Genomic DNA, 17,945 nt, shown 5'->3' on the forward strand with positions numbered 1-17,945 from the left:
CCCCATGGTGGGGTTATGGTATGGGTAGGCATAAGCTACGGACAATGAACACAATTGCAATATGAAGGCCGTGAATGAATGCTGTGAATACCGTGACGAGATCCTGAATCCCATTGTCGTGCCATTCATCAGCCGCCATCACCTCATGTTTCAGCATGACAATGCATGGCCCCATACTGCAAGGATCTGTACACAATTATTTGAAGGTATCTGTGACCAACAGATTCATATCTGTATTCCAAGTCATGTGAAATCCATAGATTAGGGCCTAATGAATTTATTTAAACTGACTGATTTCATTTATATGAACTGTAACTCAGTAAAATCTTTGAAATCGTTGCATGTTGCGTTTAGATTTTTGTTCAGTATATTACTGTGCCACAGCGTCTGTGCTGTCATGCCTTGAATTAAGTTGTTTTCACAATGCAGATTAACTCTGCCATCTGTTGAGAACTTGGTGTCACTACAGCACAATAAATAAACCAATATGGTCTATCACGAACGCTGAATTTTGTCATATTTAACCATTAATCTTCCCAAGATCAATCTACTATTATTTACAGTTGAAATATACCACATTGCACTTGTCATGAATATTGTTTGGTCTAAATCCAACCCTTTATTTGAAACATATGCTCAGACGGAAATACCTCCTATACTGTATGTGTCCATGATAGTTACCTCAGTCAGCATTTTCCATTAAAGAGTAAAAACAGCCCATTGGCCAGGCAGGCAGGTCTGAGGAGAAACGGTTAGGCGTCACTATGGTACCTCTAGTTAATCCCCTCTAGAGATAACGCACAACAGTGGGACGCCGAGGAAACATCACTCCCCATCCCTGAATGGGAGCTGTGCACCTAGTGCCTTTAACTGCGAATGAAGACCCTGTGCCTGGCAGCAGCTGGCAGCCAGTGATAAGGGGGAGCCCCTCAAAGAGCCAGCAGGTTCACAACCATACTGGAAAAGTCAATTCCATCAAAGACCCAGCCACATCATTATGGGAGCCAGTTCTCAAAGAGCCAGCTAAGAGGCTGAGGGAGTCCCCCACGTGGGCCATGGGCATCGGTTAACAGGGTGTACAGGATTCTTACTAATGAGTCCGTAAGAAGTCAGACTTGGGGAGGATTTTATGTGGTATGAGATATAATAAAAGATAAAGACTACATTTTTGTCCTAGAAAATGTATAATATGAACCTTCTCAGGAAAACAGACCATCAGACCAGACCATATGGCTTGTAAAAAAGGTTGGAAACAAGTAAATTAAAGATTATTTGAAAAGTAATTTTATTATAATCAATAGGTCTCTAAAAGTCATTCAGATGCATACAATTTTTTATATATACACCTGCATTGCTTGCTGTTTGGGGTTTTAGGCTGGGTTTCTGTACAGCACTTGGATATCAGCTGATCTAAGAAGGGCTATATAAATACATTTGATTTGATATATGCTGTGAGTGCACATTGTATGAAGATATGATACAAACTAAACAACTCAGAGTGGGATAAATCTCAGTTAATTTGCTATCAACAGTTTTCATAACCTTGTCTCCAGGGTCTGGTCATCTGAGAGGGGGTTTTCACACAGTGTGATGTTTTTAAACTCCTCTGAGATCTCCAGGAGGGTTTTCCCCTTGGTCTCCGGCAGGTAGAAGAAGATGTAAAATGACGCCAACAGACACATGCAGGCAAACAGCACGAAGCTGACTGATTTTAGTAGCTCCTGTGGTACAGAGAAGAGGCAGGCAGGTGAGTTCCTATAGTTACAATAACCAGGGGAACAACTTGGACAGTTGGCTGAGAGCCTGTGATTAAATAGTCCTCTCCTAATGTTCTACTTATGGCTACAGGAAACCTTTGTTTCATTTGATATAATTCCACTTATGTCTAAATTAGAGCTCTGCTGTTTTACAGACTGGCTGAGACAAAGGTAATACTGAGATAATAAAGAAAAGTTTTAATTGCAGTGTCTCAATGTAATGTTCAAAGTATGGAATTACTGTATGCCTGGTATCTCTGGGGTATCAAACTGTCATAGTGAAGAACAATGTGCTTTGTGCTCAGGAAATGTCATTGTATCTCAATTGGTATCTTTGAAAGAATTATAAAACTGTGCAAGCATTATAAAAGCATAATACAACACTTCATTCCAAAATGGACTTACGATAAGAAAAGGGAAAACTAGTCCCAGCACAGCAAAGCCAAGCCAACGCAGGATCCCAGTAAACACAAACGCTGCAGGCCGACACGATTGGATAAAGATCTCATGTGTGAGAGACGGCAACACTCCAGCTAGGAATAGCACAGGCAACAGGAAAGGAGGCATCAGATCAATCACCACTGATGATCACAGCAATGTAATGTTGGTATTTTGTCTATACTTTGTTATTGTATTTTTACTAACCCATTCTGTGGTTTGATATTAAACATACCTGGTCCTCCTCCATAAAAAATGACAAAGAGGAATATCAAGCCAACAGTGCTGTATGGAATCCAGAAGCTGTAATCCTATAACAATATTGTTAAAACAGAATAAATTATATTTTATTGTATGTTTTCCATGCACATGGAACAACCACCACTGTTGCTGGGGAAGTTGTGACCAAGGGGATTTGGGACACATTCTAATGTGGTACACATCCATGTATCATCACTTAGGTCCTCTTACTGTATATTTATCACAATGCAGGAGAGTTGAAAGGTCAAGGGGCTCACCTTTAGATTGAGAGTGATGGTGATTAATATCATGATGGTAGACATGGCCCCAAAGCCCCCCCAGAGTAGCGCTCTCCTCCCCACACTCTCGATCAGCAGGCCCTAGGGATGAACGGACACAACAGAACTTATCCGGAACCTTCCCCATCCATCACTCCCTCCTTCCCGTCGCACAGGGGATGGCAGAGCCAGAGGAGCTCAGACATGATTTACTGTTTAGGAGCTCAGGAGGGGCATTCACATCTTAGTGACAAATATGTTCAACCTGTAGCGGAGCTTCTGTACGGTAGGCACAGGCAGTTGATTCCTGCACGGGGACAGTGTTTCTTCCTGTATGGTCACTCTCCTACTGTTCACTGATTACTTTTGCTTATTAGTCCTTATCACGGTTGCCTAATGACCACTTAACGAGTGACATTTTCACATTAATTAAAATGGGCTCTACTTTAAACCTTTTTACCCTAGGTCAGGGGTGGGCAAACCTTTTGGCTCAAGGGCCACATTAAGTTTATGAAACCGGGCCTCCCGGGTGGCGCAGTGGTCTAGGGCACTGCATCGCAGCGCTAGCTGTGCCACCAGAGATTCTGGGTTCGCGCCCAGGCTCTGTCGCAGCCGGCCGTGACCGGGAGGTCCGTGGGGCGACGCACAATTGGCCTAGCGTCGTCCGGGTTAGGGAGGGTTTGGCTGGTAGGGATATCCTTCTCCCATCGCGCACCAGTGACTCCTGTGGCGGGCCGGGCGCAGTGCCAGGTGCTTCCTCCGACACATTGGTGCGGCTGGCTTCCGGGTTGGATGCGCGCTGTGTTAAGAAGCAGTGCGGCTTGGTTGGGTTGTGTTTCGGAGGATGCATGCCTTTCGACCTTCATCTCTCCCGAGCCTGTACGGGAGTTGTAGCGATGAGACAAGATAGTAATTACTAACAATTGGATACCACGAAAAAGGGGGTAAAATTTTAATTTAAAAAAATTTAAAAGTTTATGAAACCAAGTGAAGGGCCACATACTACAGTGGGGAGAACAAGTATTTGATACACTGATGATTTTGCAGGTTTTCCTACTTACAAAGCATGTAGAGGTCTGTAATTTTTATCATAGGTACACTTCAACTGTGAGAGACGGAATCTAAAACAAAAATCCAGAAAATCACATTGTATGATTTTTAAGTAATTAATTTGCATTTTATTGCATGACATAAGTATTTGATACATCAGAAAAACAGAACTTAATATTTGGTACAGAAACCTTAGTTTGCAATTACAGAGATCATACGTTTCCTGTAGTTCTTGACCAGGTTTGCACACACTGCAGCAGGGATTTTGGCCCACTCCTCCATACAGACCTTCTCCAGATCCTTCAGGTTTCGGGGCTGTCGCTGGGCAATACGGACTTTCGGCTCCCTCCAAAGATTTTCTATTGGGTTCAGGTCTGGAGACTGGCTAGGCCACTCCAGGACCTTGAGATGCTTCTTACGGAGCCACTCCTTAGTTGCCCTGGCTGTGTGTTTCGGGTCGTTGTCATGCTGGAAGACCCAGCCACGACCCATCTTCAATGCTCTTACTGAGGGAAGGAGGTTGTTGGTGTAGATCTCGCGATACATGGCCCCATCCATCCTCCCCTCAATACGGTGCAGTCGTCCTGTCCCCTTTGCAGAAAAGCATCCCCAAAGAATGATGTTTCCACCTCCATGCTTCACGGTTGGGATGGTGTTCTTGGGGTTGTACTCATCCTTCTATTCCTCCAAACACGGCGAGTGGAGTTTCTTCTCCCATTCCTCCTCTGGATCATCCAGATGGTCATTGGCAAACTTCAGACGGGCCTGGACATGCGCTGGCTTGAGCAGGGGGACCTTGCGTGCGCTGCAGGATTTTAATCCATGACGGCGTAGTGTGTTACTAATGGTTTTCTTTGAGACTGTGGTCCCAGCTCTCTTCAGGTCATTGACCAAGTCCTGCCGTGTAGTTCTGGGCTGATCCCTCACATTCCTCATGATCATTGATGCCCCACGAGGTGAGATCTTACATGGAGCCCCAGACCGAGGGTGATTGACCGTCATCTTGAACTTCTTCCATTTTCTAATAATTGTGCCAACAGTTGTTGCCTTCTCATCAAGCTGCTTGCCTATTGTCCTGTAGCCCATCCCAGCCTTGTACAGGTCTACAATTTATCCCTGATGTCCTTACACAGCTCTCTGGTCTTGGCCATTGTGGAGAGGTTGGAGTCTGTTTGATTGAGTGTGTGGACAGGTGTCTTTTATACAGGTAACGAGTTCAAACAGGTGCAGTTAATACAGGTAATGAGTGGAGAACAGGAGGGCTTCTTAAAGAAAAACTAACAGGTCTGTGAGAGCCGGAATTCTTACTGGTTGGTAGGTGATCAAATACTTATGTCATGCAATAAAATGCAAATTAATTACTTAAAAATCATACAATGTGATTTTCTGGACTTTTGTTTTAGATTCCGTCTCTCACAGTTGAAGTGTACCTATGATAAAAATGACAGACCTCTACATGCTTTGTAAGTAGGAAAACCTGCAAAATCGGCAGTGTATCAAATACTTGTTCTCCCCACTGTATATGTGTGACAAAACATGTGAAGTCTATTCATTTTCAAATTTACACGCATCTACTAGTGTATATATGCTTGCAGAACAATTTACCCTTGTACCATCTCTACCCTTGTTTTTTGTGAGGCAATTTTTCACAAAATTGATATCATTTATAACATGACACAGTCAAACACACACACAGATCCTGCATCTCTACCCTTGTCTTGCCTACCCCAGTCACAGTTATTTGAGTCATAATGTGAATGGGTCTGGTCACCTCTCTTGGCAAGGGCATCAAAGTCTGGTGTCATCTTTGTTGTAGAGATTCAGAACATAACAGCTGACAAGTGGTCATTTGTTAAATTTGACCTGTGACAGGATTTGTTGTAATTCATGACTGAGAACATTTGTTCACACACATGTGGACCCGAATAAAACAAGCATCCTTTGGGCGTGTTTTTTAATATTTGTAAACTTTGTTTCATTCAGTGAGCCATAGAACTGGACTATTGTTGCTGTTTTGTACTTCTCCTTGAAAGCACTGTCACATTGGATGTCGATGTGTCCGGTGGTGCTTTCTCACTGTCGAAAGTGCTACTGTATGTCTCAGTGTGGGTGCGTTCAGTGCAGCCAGTGTCAGAAAATGAGCGAGAGGCCGGCTGCTCATTTGTCTGGAGAACAACATAAGTTTGGCTCTAAATGCTTTCACATTGGAATACAGTTCATACACAAAAACACAATTCCCGTGCAGTTTCACATTTAGATCATTCAGATGCCCCAATATGTCCACACCGAAAGCAAAGTCGCCCAGACAGTCTGTGTCTTTCAACTCAAAGAAGTCATCAGCTTTACCAACCGTATCAAGGAACATACCGATGTCCCCTCTCAGTTCCCGCACACGGCAAAATACTTTCCCAGGCTTAGCTAGCGCACATTTGAATGATACATTGAGTAGCTGCATGAACTGACGATGTTTAAGCCCCCTCGCCCGTATAAAGTTGAACTGACGATGTTTAAGCCCCCTCGCCCGTATAAAGTTGAACTGACGATGTTAAAGCCCCTCGCCCGTATAAAGTTGAACTGACGATGTTAAAGCACCCTCGCCCGTATAAAGTTGAACTGACGATGTTTAAGCCCCCTCGCCCGTATAAAGTTGAACTGACGATGTTTAAGCCCCCTCGCCCGTATAAAGTTGACAAGTTTTATAACCACTTTGACAACATTTTCCAGCTTTAACACACTTTTACACAGGGCTTCCTGATAAATAATACAGTGAAGAAATATCAATTCCTCAGAGTTTCTTATTTTACTTTGTCTTGTAATCTTTTTAGTAGGCCAATGTTTTTACAGGTTAGATTTGGTGATCTATCTGTTGTGACGTTTGTCAGTTTGCTCCATGGTAGATACATTTTTTCCAAGCTGGCAGATATCCTGTCATATAAATCAGAGCCCCTGGTTGTTCCCATCATTGATTCCATCGCAAGAAGTTCCACTGTTATTTCAAAGTTCTCATTTATTCCTTTGACAAATGTAAAGTTGAGAGGTGTCTGATGTCAGGACTCTCATCCAGTGCTATAGAAAAAAGATTGAAGCTATCTGCTTTTTTCTTCAACTCTGAGATTAGCTCCTCACCTATCACTTCCACACGCTTGGTGATGGTTCTGCGTGATAAGCAAATTTTCTCAAAATTGGCTTTTACTCTCAGGACAAAGTATATCAGCAGTCTCCACCATACACTCGTTCACAAACTCTGCTTCACCAAAAGGCTTGCTATGCTTTGTGATTTTACAGTCTTACAGTCTTGAGTAGAGCACCGTTTTGTAAAAATATTTTGTTGAGCTTTTAAGTTTGTGGCAAGTTTTGAGGTCTTCTTGCCTTTTCCTGAGAGGACAGATTGCTAGCGTAGTTAGCATGCTTGCTTGAAAAATTTGGATTGAGATTATATTCCTTAAAAACGGCAACACTTTCTTGGCATATCAGACATACCGCCTTATGTCCAATATTAGTAAAAAAGTATTTTGCTGTCCATTCTTCTTTAAACACACAACATTCAGAATCCCACTTTTCTAATTTTCGCAGCACTTATTTTGTCAAAAGCTGTCAAGCAATGAATTGGCTATGATGGCTGAGCGTATTCTGAATCTGACTGACTGTAGGCCCAAATACAGAGCGCGCTGCCAGGCTACAGCGCCATCTATTGGAAGTTGTTTGTATATCACGGAATGAGTCATTTTAGGCCAAAAATCTTAAATATAATAATATTTAATACATTTAAAATATGTCTTGCAGGCCGGATTGAAGTGCCCGGCAGGCTGGATACGGCCCGCGGGCCGTACATTGCCCTAGGTACATAGTGATGACCATGCTTTGTAGAAGTTAGAGGGCTATCGTAGTGTACCCCCTATAGTGTAGCCCATGTTACCCAGCAGCACTCACACAGGTGATGGAGGTGAGGACCTCAGACACTCCAACACCCAGAGTCACATAGCGGATCTTATCCAGGGGGATGCCTGCCTCCTTGAAGATGTCAAAGGAGAACACACTGATCTGAGGGTGGAAGGAAGAAGATGAGTAGGATGCAGAATGTACAGTATTAGGTACAGTATGAGATAAAAGACAGAGGGGGCTGTGCTTACTGCGGTGATGCCAGAGAACTGGATGCAGCCGTATACCACCACCATGGTGATGAGCTGCCATCGTACGCTCCTGTCTCTCAGCAGCTCCAGGAGACTCTTCGAGGTCTCGCCTTTTATGGAAGCCTGCTCCAACACCATCTCTGTCATCTCCAGCTTGTACTCACCTCTGCCCCACAGACTCTGCAGAGCTGACACACACACACACGTTTCTGAATAGGATACAACAAGTAACTAAAGTCTCCTCAGCTGTATAGACTTTGAGCCCAGCTATTTAGGCATTGGCCAATCTGTCAGCTATGTGTAATAATATAGGTTTATGTATTTAGATTCAGTGTAATGTATTACTGTACATCATTTCTAAATTTGCAGACAGTACTCAATGTTATGAGTATGATTGTTGCTACTTAGAATGGATCCCTTTGGACATAAAGAATTTCAATCTCGGTGACTATGAGGAAACACAAACTACCTTTTTTGCATGCCTCTGCATTACCCTTTTCTATCAATAAGTATCTTGGGGCCTCAGGGAAGAAGGGCAGTGTTAGCAGCTGTACCACTGAGAAACATGTTGAAACACACAGTAGGATGTTCCAGCTATCCTCACGACCAAGAATCTCCCTGAGAAAGTTGAGATAAAACATCAAGTCAGAGCATATTTCAGGATATCCAATTTGGCACACATTGATAACCATAAGTTTAATGTGATACTTGATGTTTCTGTCTTTTGAAATGATGAAATTCAGAATGAGCACTGTACCTTAGTCCAAAAAATTGTCCTGACAGTTTACCAATGGAGATGAAGGTAGCAGATGTTAGTGTTACCATGCCCCTTATCTTTTTGGGTGAACTCTCACCCAGGTATATTGCATGGATATTCCCTCCTAAACCTGAGATTCACAAACAAGAATAAGAAAATCTATGCTATCAACACTAAGATATAAGGCCATTCCGTGATTTTATTTTACCATGGCTAAATGATCCATAGATTAAACTAATCTGCATGAAATGAAAGGTGCAACATCACATTGGTAGGACCTGCAGTGAATCCAAATAGAAACCGAGCAATCAGGATCATCTCAAAGGAGTTTGCCCCCCTACTGGTGAACATGATCACTGCAGCAACAATGCTGACAACATTGTTCCATATCATGGCTCTCTTCCTGAAGAAGAAATTAAGAAAAGTTTGAATGAAAAAGTAACTTAAATTGAGATAAATACAGATTATAAAAATCAGTGCAACTCACCTGCCAAACCTCCCAGCAATGCACCTGACACTCATAGAGCCCAGGAGACCCCCCACAGCGTACATAGACACTATAGCTGACCAGAGGAGTTTGACTGTCTGTGCCGGTGGGGTTTCCTCATATCGCCCAGTCCAACTGCTATTGATGAAGCTCCAGATGTACTGCAAGCAGACCAACATGGTTATGGAAACAGACAGTCTACAACCCTGGTGAAGTAGGCTAGGTGTTCATTTGAGCATGATTGAATATGCAGATTTAACCTGTGTGAGAGGAAAACAAGATATTCATAAACCTTGAACACCATGTTATATTTCCTAGGTATTTCTTGCCATGGGAAAAGTAGTGTCAGTTCCACACTCATCCAAACATATTTAGTATCATGCTTTTTAATAAAAATGAGTGTGTGGGGAATCAATGTGCTGATGTCTCTTACTGGTGAAGGGGAACTGATGACAGTAACATGGAACCCATTTTGAAAAGATCCGCCAATACCCAAAATGATTATGAAGACTAGAGCATTACCACGGGTCTGGAATGGAGAACATAAACGGGTAAACATTTTACAATGAAAGTTATAGGTCGACACATATTTAATGTCAATGAGGTATATAACCTCAATCAATAATGTATCTTAAAATTATTCTTAAAACGATTTTTAAAAACATTGACACAGAGAAGGCATGGATAGACTACTATGTAACCTCTCAACATTGCTTCTCTTCCCTGTTTAGCTGAGTCATTGTGCTCATAGATTTGTCTAATTTGTACCTATTGTGATTTTATAACCCTTTCATACAGCAATTAATTATGTTATAGCTATAAACTTGTTGTTTGTAATAAGAACCTCATTTCTTAATAGATTTTTTTAAATGTTCAACAGTAACATTTTTGCTGATGTTACCTTTGGATCAAATAACAGGAAACGGACTAATAATAATACTTATATCCCGTTTCAATAATAATATTAAAGGTTGCCTACCAGGTGCCTCAACAAAGTCTCCATTCTGTATATCTTGAGAGTTCCATGTAACACAATTATGTCTAACGTTACATGTCCACCTGACATTTGCTCTGTTAGACATTTTCAGGAATAAGATTAATATTTTACATCTCAGAGGGAGCTTACCTTTCAACCACTGAGTCGCTGTCACAGTAGGCCTACTCGTCTCTGTAGAAAGTAAGAAAGCCTATAAACCATTTGGCAACATGTGTTTAATCTGAGTGAAAAGTTGTGTACTTTGACGTGAGATAAATTGGCATACTTCGTGTGCTCGGCGGACAATCACTTATTAGCCAGACGAGGGCAGCACCATCTGATCTTGTCACCCCTGACGTTCTCCCTGTAGCGGAAGTAGCAGACCAGTGTTATCCGTAGTCATTGTTAGCTAGCTAGACGAATATACCTCCCCCTTGTTGTCCCAGAGAAGATATATCTGCTATTTAGCCTAGTCATTACTTTAATTTTATATTTGCCAAAATGCCGTTGGAAAATCTGGAAGAAGAGGGTCTGCCTAAAAACCCCGATCTTAGGATAGCACAGCTGAAATTTTTGCTCACGATGGATGGTCACCGACAAGATGCTAAAGTGAAAACCGAGCTCATGGACTCAATCAAAGAAAACGGTGAGTAGCTGACGTTAGCCAGAAAGTGCCGGTACTGGCAAAGTAGCTAACTACTGGCTTCTGCCAAGCTAATAAACCGAAAATAGTAACGTTAGTTATCTGTTGTAAACAAAATATATAGTTAAGTGGCCTAGCAAGTCATGCTAGCTAGCGTACTCTTATCTTGAAAACAGTGTTGAAATTTCTAACGTTAGCTAGCTCCGGTAGTTAGCTAACTCGCCTAGCACATTTTTGTCGCTAGCGAGTAGACTTGCTAACTAGTTACACTGAACAAATATATATAAACGAAACATGTAAAGTGTTGGTGTCATGAGTTGAAAATAAAATGTCCTAGAAATGTTCAATATACACCGCATTTATGAATCTGCAATTTTGTGCACAACATTACATCCCTGTTACTGAGCATTTCTCATTTGCCAAGATAATTCACCCACCTGACAGGTGTGGCATATCAAGAAGCTAATTAAATAGCATGATCATTACACAGGTGCACCTTGTGCTGGGGACAATAAAAGGCCACTCTAAAATGTGCTGTTTTGTCACACTTCCACAGATGTCTCATGTTTTGAGGGAGCGTGCAATTGGCATGCTGACTACAGGAATGTTAAACCAGAGCTGTTGCCAGAAAATGTTATGTTAATTTCTCTACCATAACCCCCTCCTAAGTCGCTTTAGAGAATTTGGAAGTAAGTCCAACTGGCCTCACAACTGCAGACCACGCCAGCCCAGAAAATCCACATCCGGCTTCTTCACCTGCGGGATCGTCTGAATCCAGCCACCCGGACAGTTGAAGAAACTGGGTTTGCACAACCAAAGAATTTCTTCACAAACTGTCAGAAACCGTCTCAGGGAAGTGCATCTGCATGCTTGTTGTCCTCAACAGGGTCTTGAACTAACTGCAGTTCGGCATCGTAACCGACTTCAGTAGGCAAATGCACACCTTCGATGGCCACTGGCAGGCTGGAGAAGTGTGCTCGTCACAGATTAATCCCGGTTTTAACTAGGCCAAACAGATGCCGTCGTGTGGGCAAGTGGTTTGCTGATGTCAACGTTGTGAACAGAGTGCCCCGTGGTGGGGTTATGGTATGGGCAGGCATAAGCTACGGACAATGAACACAATTGCATTTTATCAATGGCAGTTTGAATGCACAGAGATACCGTGTCGAGATCCTGAGGCCCATTATCGTGCCATTCATCCATCATCACCTCATGTTTCAGCAGGATAATGCATGGCCACATGTCACAAGGATCTGTACACAATTCCTGGAAGATGAAAATGCCCCATTTCTTCCATGGCCTGCATACTCGCCAGACATGTCACCACCCATTGAGCGCGTGTGGGATGTTCTGGGTTGCCGTGTACGACAGCGTGTTTCAGTTCCCGCCAATATCTAACTTCGCACAGCCATTGAAGAGGAGTGGGACAACAGGCCACAGTCAATAGCCTGATCAACTCTATGCGATGGAGATGTCACATTGCATGAGGCAAATGGTAGTCACAGACTTTTTTAAGTATCTGTGAACAACAGATCTGTATTCCCAGTTGTGAAATCCATAGATGGGGCCTAATGAATTTCTTTCAAATCACTGATTGCCTTATATGGACTGGAACTCAGTAAAATCTTTGAAATTGTTGCATGTTATATTTTTGTTCAGTGTCATTAGCATCACTGTCAGACATAAACCTTGCCAGGAGATACCAACCCTACCATTACGCTTGTTTCCACTGAGCTGCACTGGGGTTGGAACGCAATCATGGTTCCATTAACTTCTCTGGGATATGTGGGACGGTAGCGTCCCACTTGGCCAAAAGCCAGGAAAAATGTAGCGGGCCAAATTCAAATATATTAAAAAAAAAACAATCTTTCATAAAATCACACATGAAAGACACCAAATTAAAGCTACACATGTTGTGAATCCAGCCAACATGTCTGATTTCAAAAAGGATTTACGGGGAAAGCACACCAAACAATTATGTTTGCTCAGTACATAGCCACAGAAAAACACAGCCATTTTCCCAGCAAAAGATCGTAGTCACAAAAAGCAGAAATAGAGATAAAATGAATCACTAACCTTTGATCTTCAACAGATGACACTCATAGGACATCATGTTACACAATACATTTGTTTTGTTCGATAATGTGCATATTTATATCCACAAATCTCAGTTTACATTGGCGCCATGTTCAGAAATGCCTCAAATATCCGTAGAAATTGCAGAGCCACGTCAAATAACATAAATACTCAAACTTTGATGAAAGACATATTTTACATAGAATTAAAGATACACTTGTTCTTAATGCAACCGCTGTGTCAGATTTCAAAAAAACTTTACGTAAAAAGCACACCATGCAATAATCTGAGACGGCGCTCAGATAAAAACAACATTTCTCCACCATGTTGGAGTCAACAGAAATACAAAATTACATCATAAATATTCCCTTTCCTTTTATGATCTTCATCAGAAAGCACTCCCAGGAATCCTAGTTCCACAATAAATTGTTGTTTTGTTCGATAATGTCCATTACTTATGTCTAGGTAGCTACTTTTGCTAGCATGTTTAGTGCACAAGTCCAAACGCTCGCGCAGATGCAGGCGAACTCGGACGAAAACTTCAAAAAGTTATATAACAGGTCGAATAAACTGGTCAAACTAAGTAGAGAATCAATCTTCAGGCTGTTGTTATCATAACTATCCAATAATGTTCCAACCGGAGAATTACTTCGTGTCTCTAGAAGAAATGGAACGCAAGGCGATATCATGTGTAATGCGCGTGACCAGGAACTGGCATTCTGCCAGACCACTGACTGAAACACCTCCCATCCGGCTCAACATCACAGCAGAGGCGTCATTCCATGTTGTACAGACTGTTGACATCTAGTGGAAGGCGTAGGAAGTGCAAACAGATCCATATCTTACAGGGAATTGAAAAGGCGATGAGTTGAACATTGACCAGCCTCAGAATTCTCACTTCCTGTTTGGAATATTTCTCAGGTTTTTGCCTGCCATATGAGTTCTGTTATACTCACAGACATCATTCAAACAGTTTTAGAAACTTCAGTGTTTTATATCCAATAGTAATAATAATATGCATATATTAGCATCTGGGACAGAGTAGGAGGCAGTTCACTATGGGCACGCAATTCATCCAAAAGTGAAAATGCTGCGCCCTATCATAAAGAGGTTAAGACACCGTGGAGTCGGCGCAAGATATGGGTCGTAAAACGTACCTCAATGCAGGGATGGGATATGCCACTGTACTTCAGATTTTACCTTTATCCACACTGCTCCATCGAAAATTGAATACTGATAGCAGTATGGCGAAAGGTACATTTGGAGTACAGTGGCATATCACATCCCTGCATTGAGGTACGTTTTCCTGAACCGACCCCAGTGCAGCTCAGTCTAAACAAGCCTAACTGTAGAGTAGGTATCTTCTGGCAAACATAAACCTATCCATATCAAACTGCTACATAGTCAGTTAGCTAGTAGATAACTAGTTAGATACTCAATAAATGAAATTAGCTAGCTAGCTAACCAGACACATATTGAAGAAAAATGGCTAGCTAGCTAGAATGTTACCAAAGGTTACAACTGTCAAGTTGAAGCTAGCTAGCTAGTCACTAACGTGATAGCTGATGAATTGTCTCGTTACAGATATGGCACCTTACTACGAGAGCCTGTGTAAAGACCTGAAGTGGCAGCTTGACACAGACCTGCTGAGTAAGATGAAGAAGGCCAACGAGGAAGAGCTGAAACGCCTGGATGATGTCCTGGAAGATGCCGAGAAGAACCTTGGGGAGAGTGAAATTCGGGATGCAATGATGGCTAGAGCTGAATATCTCATCAGAATTGGGAATAAGGTGCTTTTGCATTCATAAGCTGTTACATTCAGAGCAGAGGCCGATGAATCAGAAGTCATGTTAAATGTTATCAGTCATAGTGCCACGGTTGCACAGTGGACCTTATACAATATACACACAGTATCATGCTATACATACACAGAAACAGCAAGAATCTGCCCCAGAAAACCCCATTCCAATTTAGCCATGCATGTAGGTCATTAGCTTAACCAAATAACCCATCAACTTCACATCACCAGTATCTTAACTGTTTTTCTTGCTGTGTAATTCCACAGGAGGAAGCGTTGACTGCCTTCAGGAAGACCTTTGATAAGACTGTGGCCCTGGGACATCGGCTAGACATTGTGTTCTACCTGCTAAGGATTGGACTGTTCTACATGGACAGTGACCTCATCACGCGCAACACTGAGAAAGCCAAAAGGTAGTTTGGCTAAAAGACACTGCTTCTCTCTGCATTCACTATTCTATGATGACATGTCATTAAGGGCCTTCACTAACTATTCTAAGTCTCATATGTGTTAACTGGCACAGTTTAGATTTCATAGCAGCCAGCAACATTTTGCCTGCCGTGGCATTGTATTGACTCTATTTATTGTAAGCTGTTTTTCTATATTCTCGTATTTTGTAAGCATCATCATTTCAATGTCCTCCTTGTTTGTGTCTGCACAGCCTTATTGAGGAGGGGGGTGACTGGGACAGGAGGAACCGTCTGAAGGTGTACCAGGGCCTGTACTGTGTGGCCATCCGCGACTTTAAACAGGCTGCTGAGCTCTTCCTGGACACGGTGTCCACCTTCACCTCCTACGAGCTCATGGACTACAAGACCTTTGTCACATACACCGTCTACGTCTGCATGATTGCCCAGAAGAGGCCTGACCTCAGAGAAAAGGTTGGTAACAGGAGAGGAAGATTCTGGAGCCACGGTGGTGTTGTTCGTACTTACCCTGACAGACAGACACTAAGACAAGTATGGTTGCAGAAAACCTGAATTTGTTTATACAATACTTTCTACATGTCAGAACATGTACATTTAAACTTATTTTGATAAGGACTAATGTTTTATACAACTGGCAGATTTCCAGTTCTGTCATGACTATATCCTGTTGACTACTGTGTTCTCTTTCAGGTGATAAAGGGAGCAGAGATTCTGGAGGTGCTGCACAGTCTCCCTGCTGTCCGCCAGTACCTCTTCTCACTATACGAGTGTCGCTACTCCGTTTTCTTCCAGTCACTGGGTGAGACACCCCTTTTGATCTCCCCTCATTTAGGCTTGTAAATAGTAAAGCTGGAGAATGAATGTCCGCAGCCAGTGAGTGGACATGCATGTTTCACTATCCCCCATTCCTTAGTTGTAAACCTGTTTGTCTCTGTCCCCTCTATGCAGCCACAGTGGAGCAGGATATGAAGGAGGACTGGCTGTTTGCCCCTCATTACCGTTACTATGTGAGAGAGATGCGTATCCATGCCTACAGCCAGCTCCTGGAGTCCTACCGCTCACTCACCCTGGGTTACATGGCTGAGGCCTTTGGAGTCAGCACAGAGTTCATTGACCAGTGAGTCTCACTTCTAGCTCGTTCCATACCCACAATGCCGATTAGTGCGCCATTGTCTGACGTCAGACAGCGCGACGACTTCATCTGCACTGATGGTTGAGGACTGCGAGTTGCATAGGAATGATGCCACCTGTCAGAAGACAATTGGTGCTCTTGATTACACTGATACAGAAAAGGTACTGTGATAACTTAATTTGTATTTTCTTCGCTCTCAGGGAACTCTCACGATTCATAGCTGCTGGTCGCCTCCATTGCAAAATCGACAAAGTAAACGAGATAGTGGAAACAAACAGGTAAGAATTAGTACCAGTCAAAAGTTCAGACAACTATTCAAGGGTTTTTCTTTATTTTTACTATTTTCTACATTGTAGAATAATAGTGAAGACAAACTATGAAATAACACATGGAATCATGTTAAACAATATATTTTAGATTCTTCAAAATAGCCACCCTTTGCCTTGATGACACCGTTGCACACGCTTGGCATTCTCTCAACCAGCTTCTCCTGGAATGCTTTTTCAAAATTCTTGGGAGTTCCCACATATGCTGAGCACTTGTTGGCTGCTTTTCCTTCATTCTGCGGTCCAAACCATCTCAATTGAGTTGAGGTCAGGTGATTGGATGCAAAGTCATCTGATGCAGCACTCCATGGTCAAATTGCCCTTACACAGCCTGGAGGTGTGTTTTGGGTCACTGTTGAAAAACAAATGATAGTCCCACTAAGCGCAAACCAGATTAGATGGTGTATCGCTGCAGAATGCTGTGGTAGCCATGCTGGTTAAGTGTGCCTTGAATTCTAAATAAATCAGTGTTACCATCACACCACCTCCTCCATGCTTCATGGTGGGAACCACACATGCAGAGATCATGCGTTCACCTACTCTGCGTCTCACAAAGACACGGCGGGTTGGAACCAAAAATCTCAAATTTGGACTCATCAGACCAAAGGACAGGTTTCCACTGGTCTAATGTTCATTGCTCGGCCCAAGCAAGTCTATTATTGGTGTCCTTTTGTAGTGGTTTCTTCGCAGCAATTTGACCATGAAGGCCTGATTCACCCAGTCTCCTCTGAAATGTCTGTTACATTTATTTGGGCTGCAATTTGAGGCCGGTAACTCTAATGAACTTATCCTCTGCAGCGGTTTTCATAGCAACTCCTGAAATTTTCCGTATTGACTGACCTTCATGTCTTAAAATAATGGACAGTCCTTTCTCTTTGCTTATTTGAGCTGTTCTTGCCATATGGACTTGGTTTTTTACCAAATGCATTAATTCGTGGAATTTCTTTCCTTAACAAGGCACACCTGTTAATTGAAATACATTCCAGGTGGACTACTTAAGAGAATGCCAAGTGTGGCTAATTTGAAGAGTCTAAAATATTTGAACTTTTTTGGTTACTGTGTGATTCCATGGTTTTGATTTCTTCACTATTCTACAATGAACATAGTCAAAAACCCTTGACTGGTACTCTACATGGAAAACAATTGGTTTCTATATTAGAAGTGGCAAAGCTCAGTGTTGTATTTTCTTTCCTCCAGACCTGATAGTAAGAATTGGCAGTACCAGGAGACCATCAAGAAAGGGGACTTGCTGCTCAACCGTGTCCAGAAGTTGTCTCGAGTTATCAACATGTAAAATGGATGGCAGTGTTCTTTGGGAGGGAGAGCTGGATTTCTGTTGTACCAGTATCCAAACCAATAGTTTGTCTGAAGAATTGACCCTCATTGTGTATATAAAAATCTTTTTGGTGACTTCATTTTCCTTTGATAA

The 17,945-nt window shown here is 42.4% G+C and overlaps 2 protein-coding genes across 2 annotated transcripts; one reads left to right on the forward strand and one right to left on the reverse strand.

Annotated features, from left to right (window-relative positions):
- Positions 1-1,261: 1,261 nt before the first annotated feature.
- slc2a9l1 (solute carrier family 2 member 9, like 1) lies at positions 1,262-10,521 on the reverse strand. Its single transcript, XM_071372560.1, has 13 exons — positions 10,400-10,521; positions 10,264-10,305; positions 9,571-9,666; positions 9,138-9,298; positions 8,929-9,053; positions 8,651-8,780; positions 8,363-8,511; positions 7,894-8,081; positions 7,694-7,804; positions 2,714-2,815; positions 2,431-2,506; positions 2,163-2,290; positions 1,262-1,721 (listed from the first exon to the last, which is right to left on the reverse strand). Exons 4-13 carry the CDS (start codon positions 9,200-9,202, stop codon positions 1,536-1,538), a joined length of 1,260 nt encoding a protein of 419 aa, XP_071228661.1. The 5' UTR covers positions 9,203-9,298; positions 9,571-9,666; positions 10,264-10,305; positions 10,400-10,521; the 3' UTR covers positions 1,262-1,535.
- Positions 10,261-17,931, forward strand: LOC139557576 (26S proteasome non-ATPase regulatory subunit 6). The gene is made up of 8 exons (XM_071372572.1): positions 10,261-10,759; positions 14,417-14,622; positions 14,898-15,043; positions 15,292-15,511; positions 15,749-15,857; positions 16,007-16,175; positions 16,391-16,468; positions 17,714-17,931. The coding sequence occupies exons 1-8, from the start codon at positions 10,615-10,617 to the stop codon at positions 17,808-17,810; spliced, it is 1,170 nt and encodes a 389-aa protein (XP_071228673.1). The 5' UTR covers positions 10,261-10,614; the 3' UTR covers positions 17,811-17,931.
- Positions 17,932-17,945: the final 14 nt, after the last annotated feature.

Source organism: Salvelinus alpinus, chromosome 2 (genome assembly GCF_045679555.1).
Source record: "Salvelinus alpinus chromosome 2, SLU_Salpinus.1, whole genome shotgun sequence".
Taxonomy (NCBI): domain Eukaryota; kingdom Metazoa; phylum Chordata; class Actinopteri; order Salmoniformes; family Salmonidae; genus Salvelinus; species Salvelinus alpinus.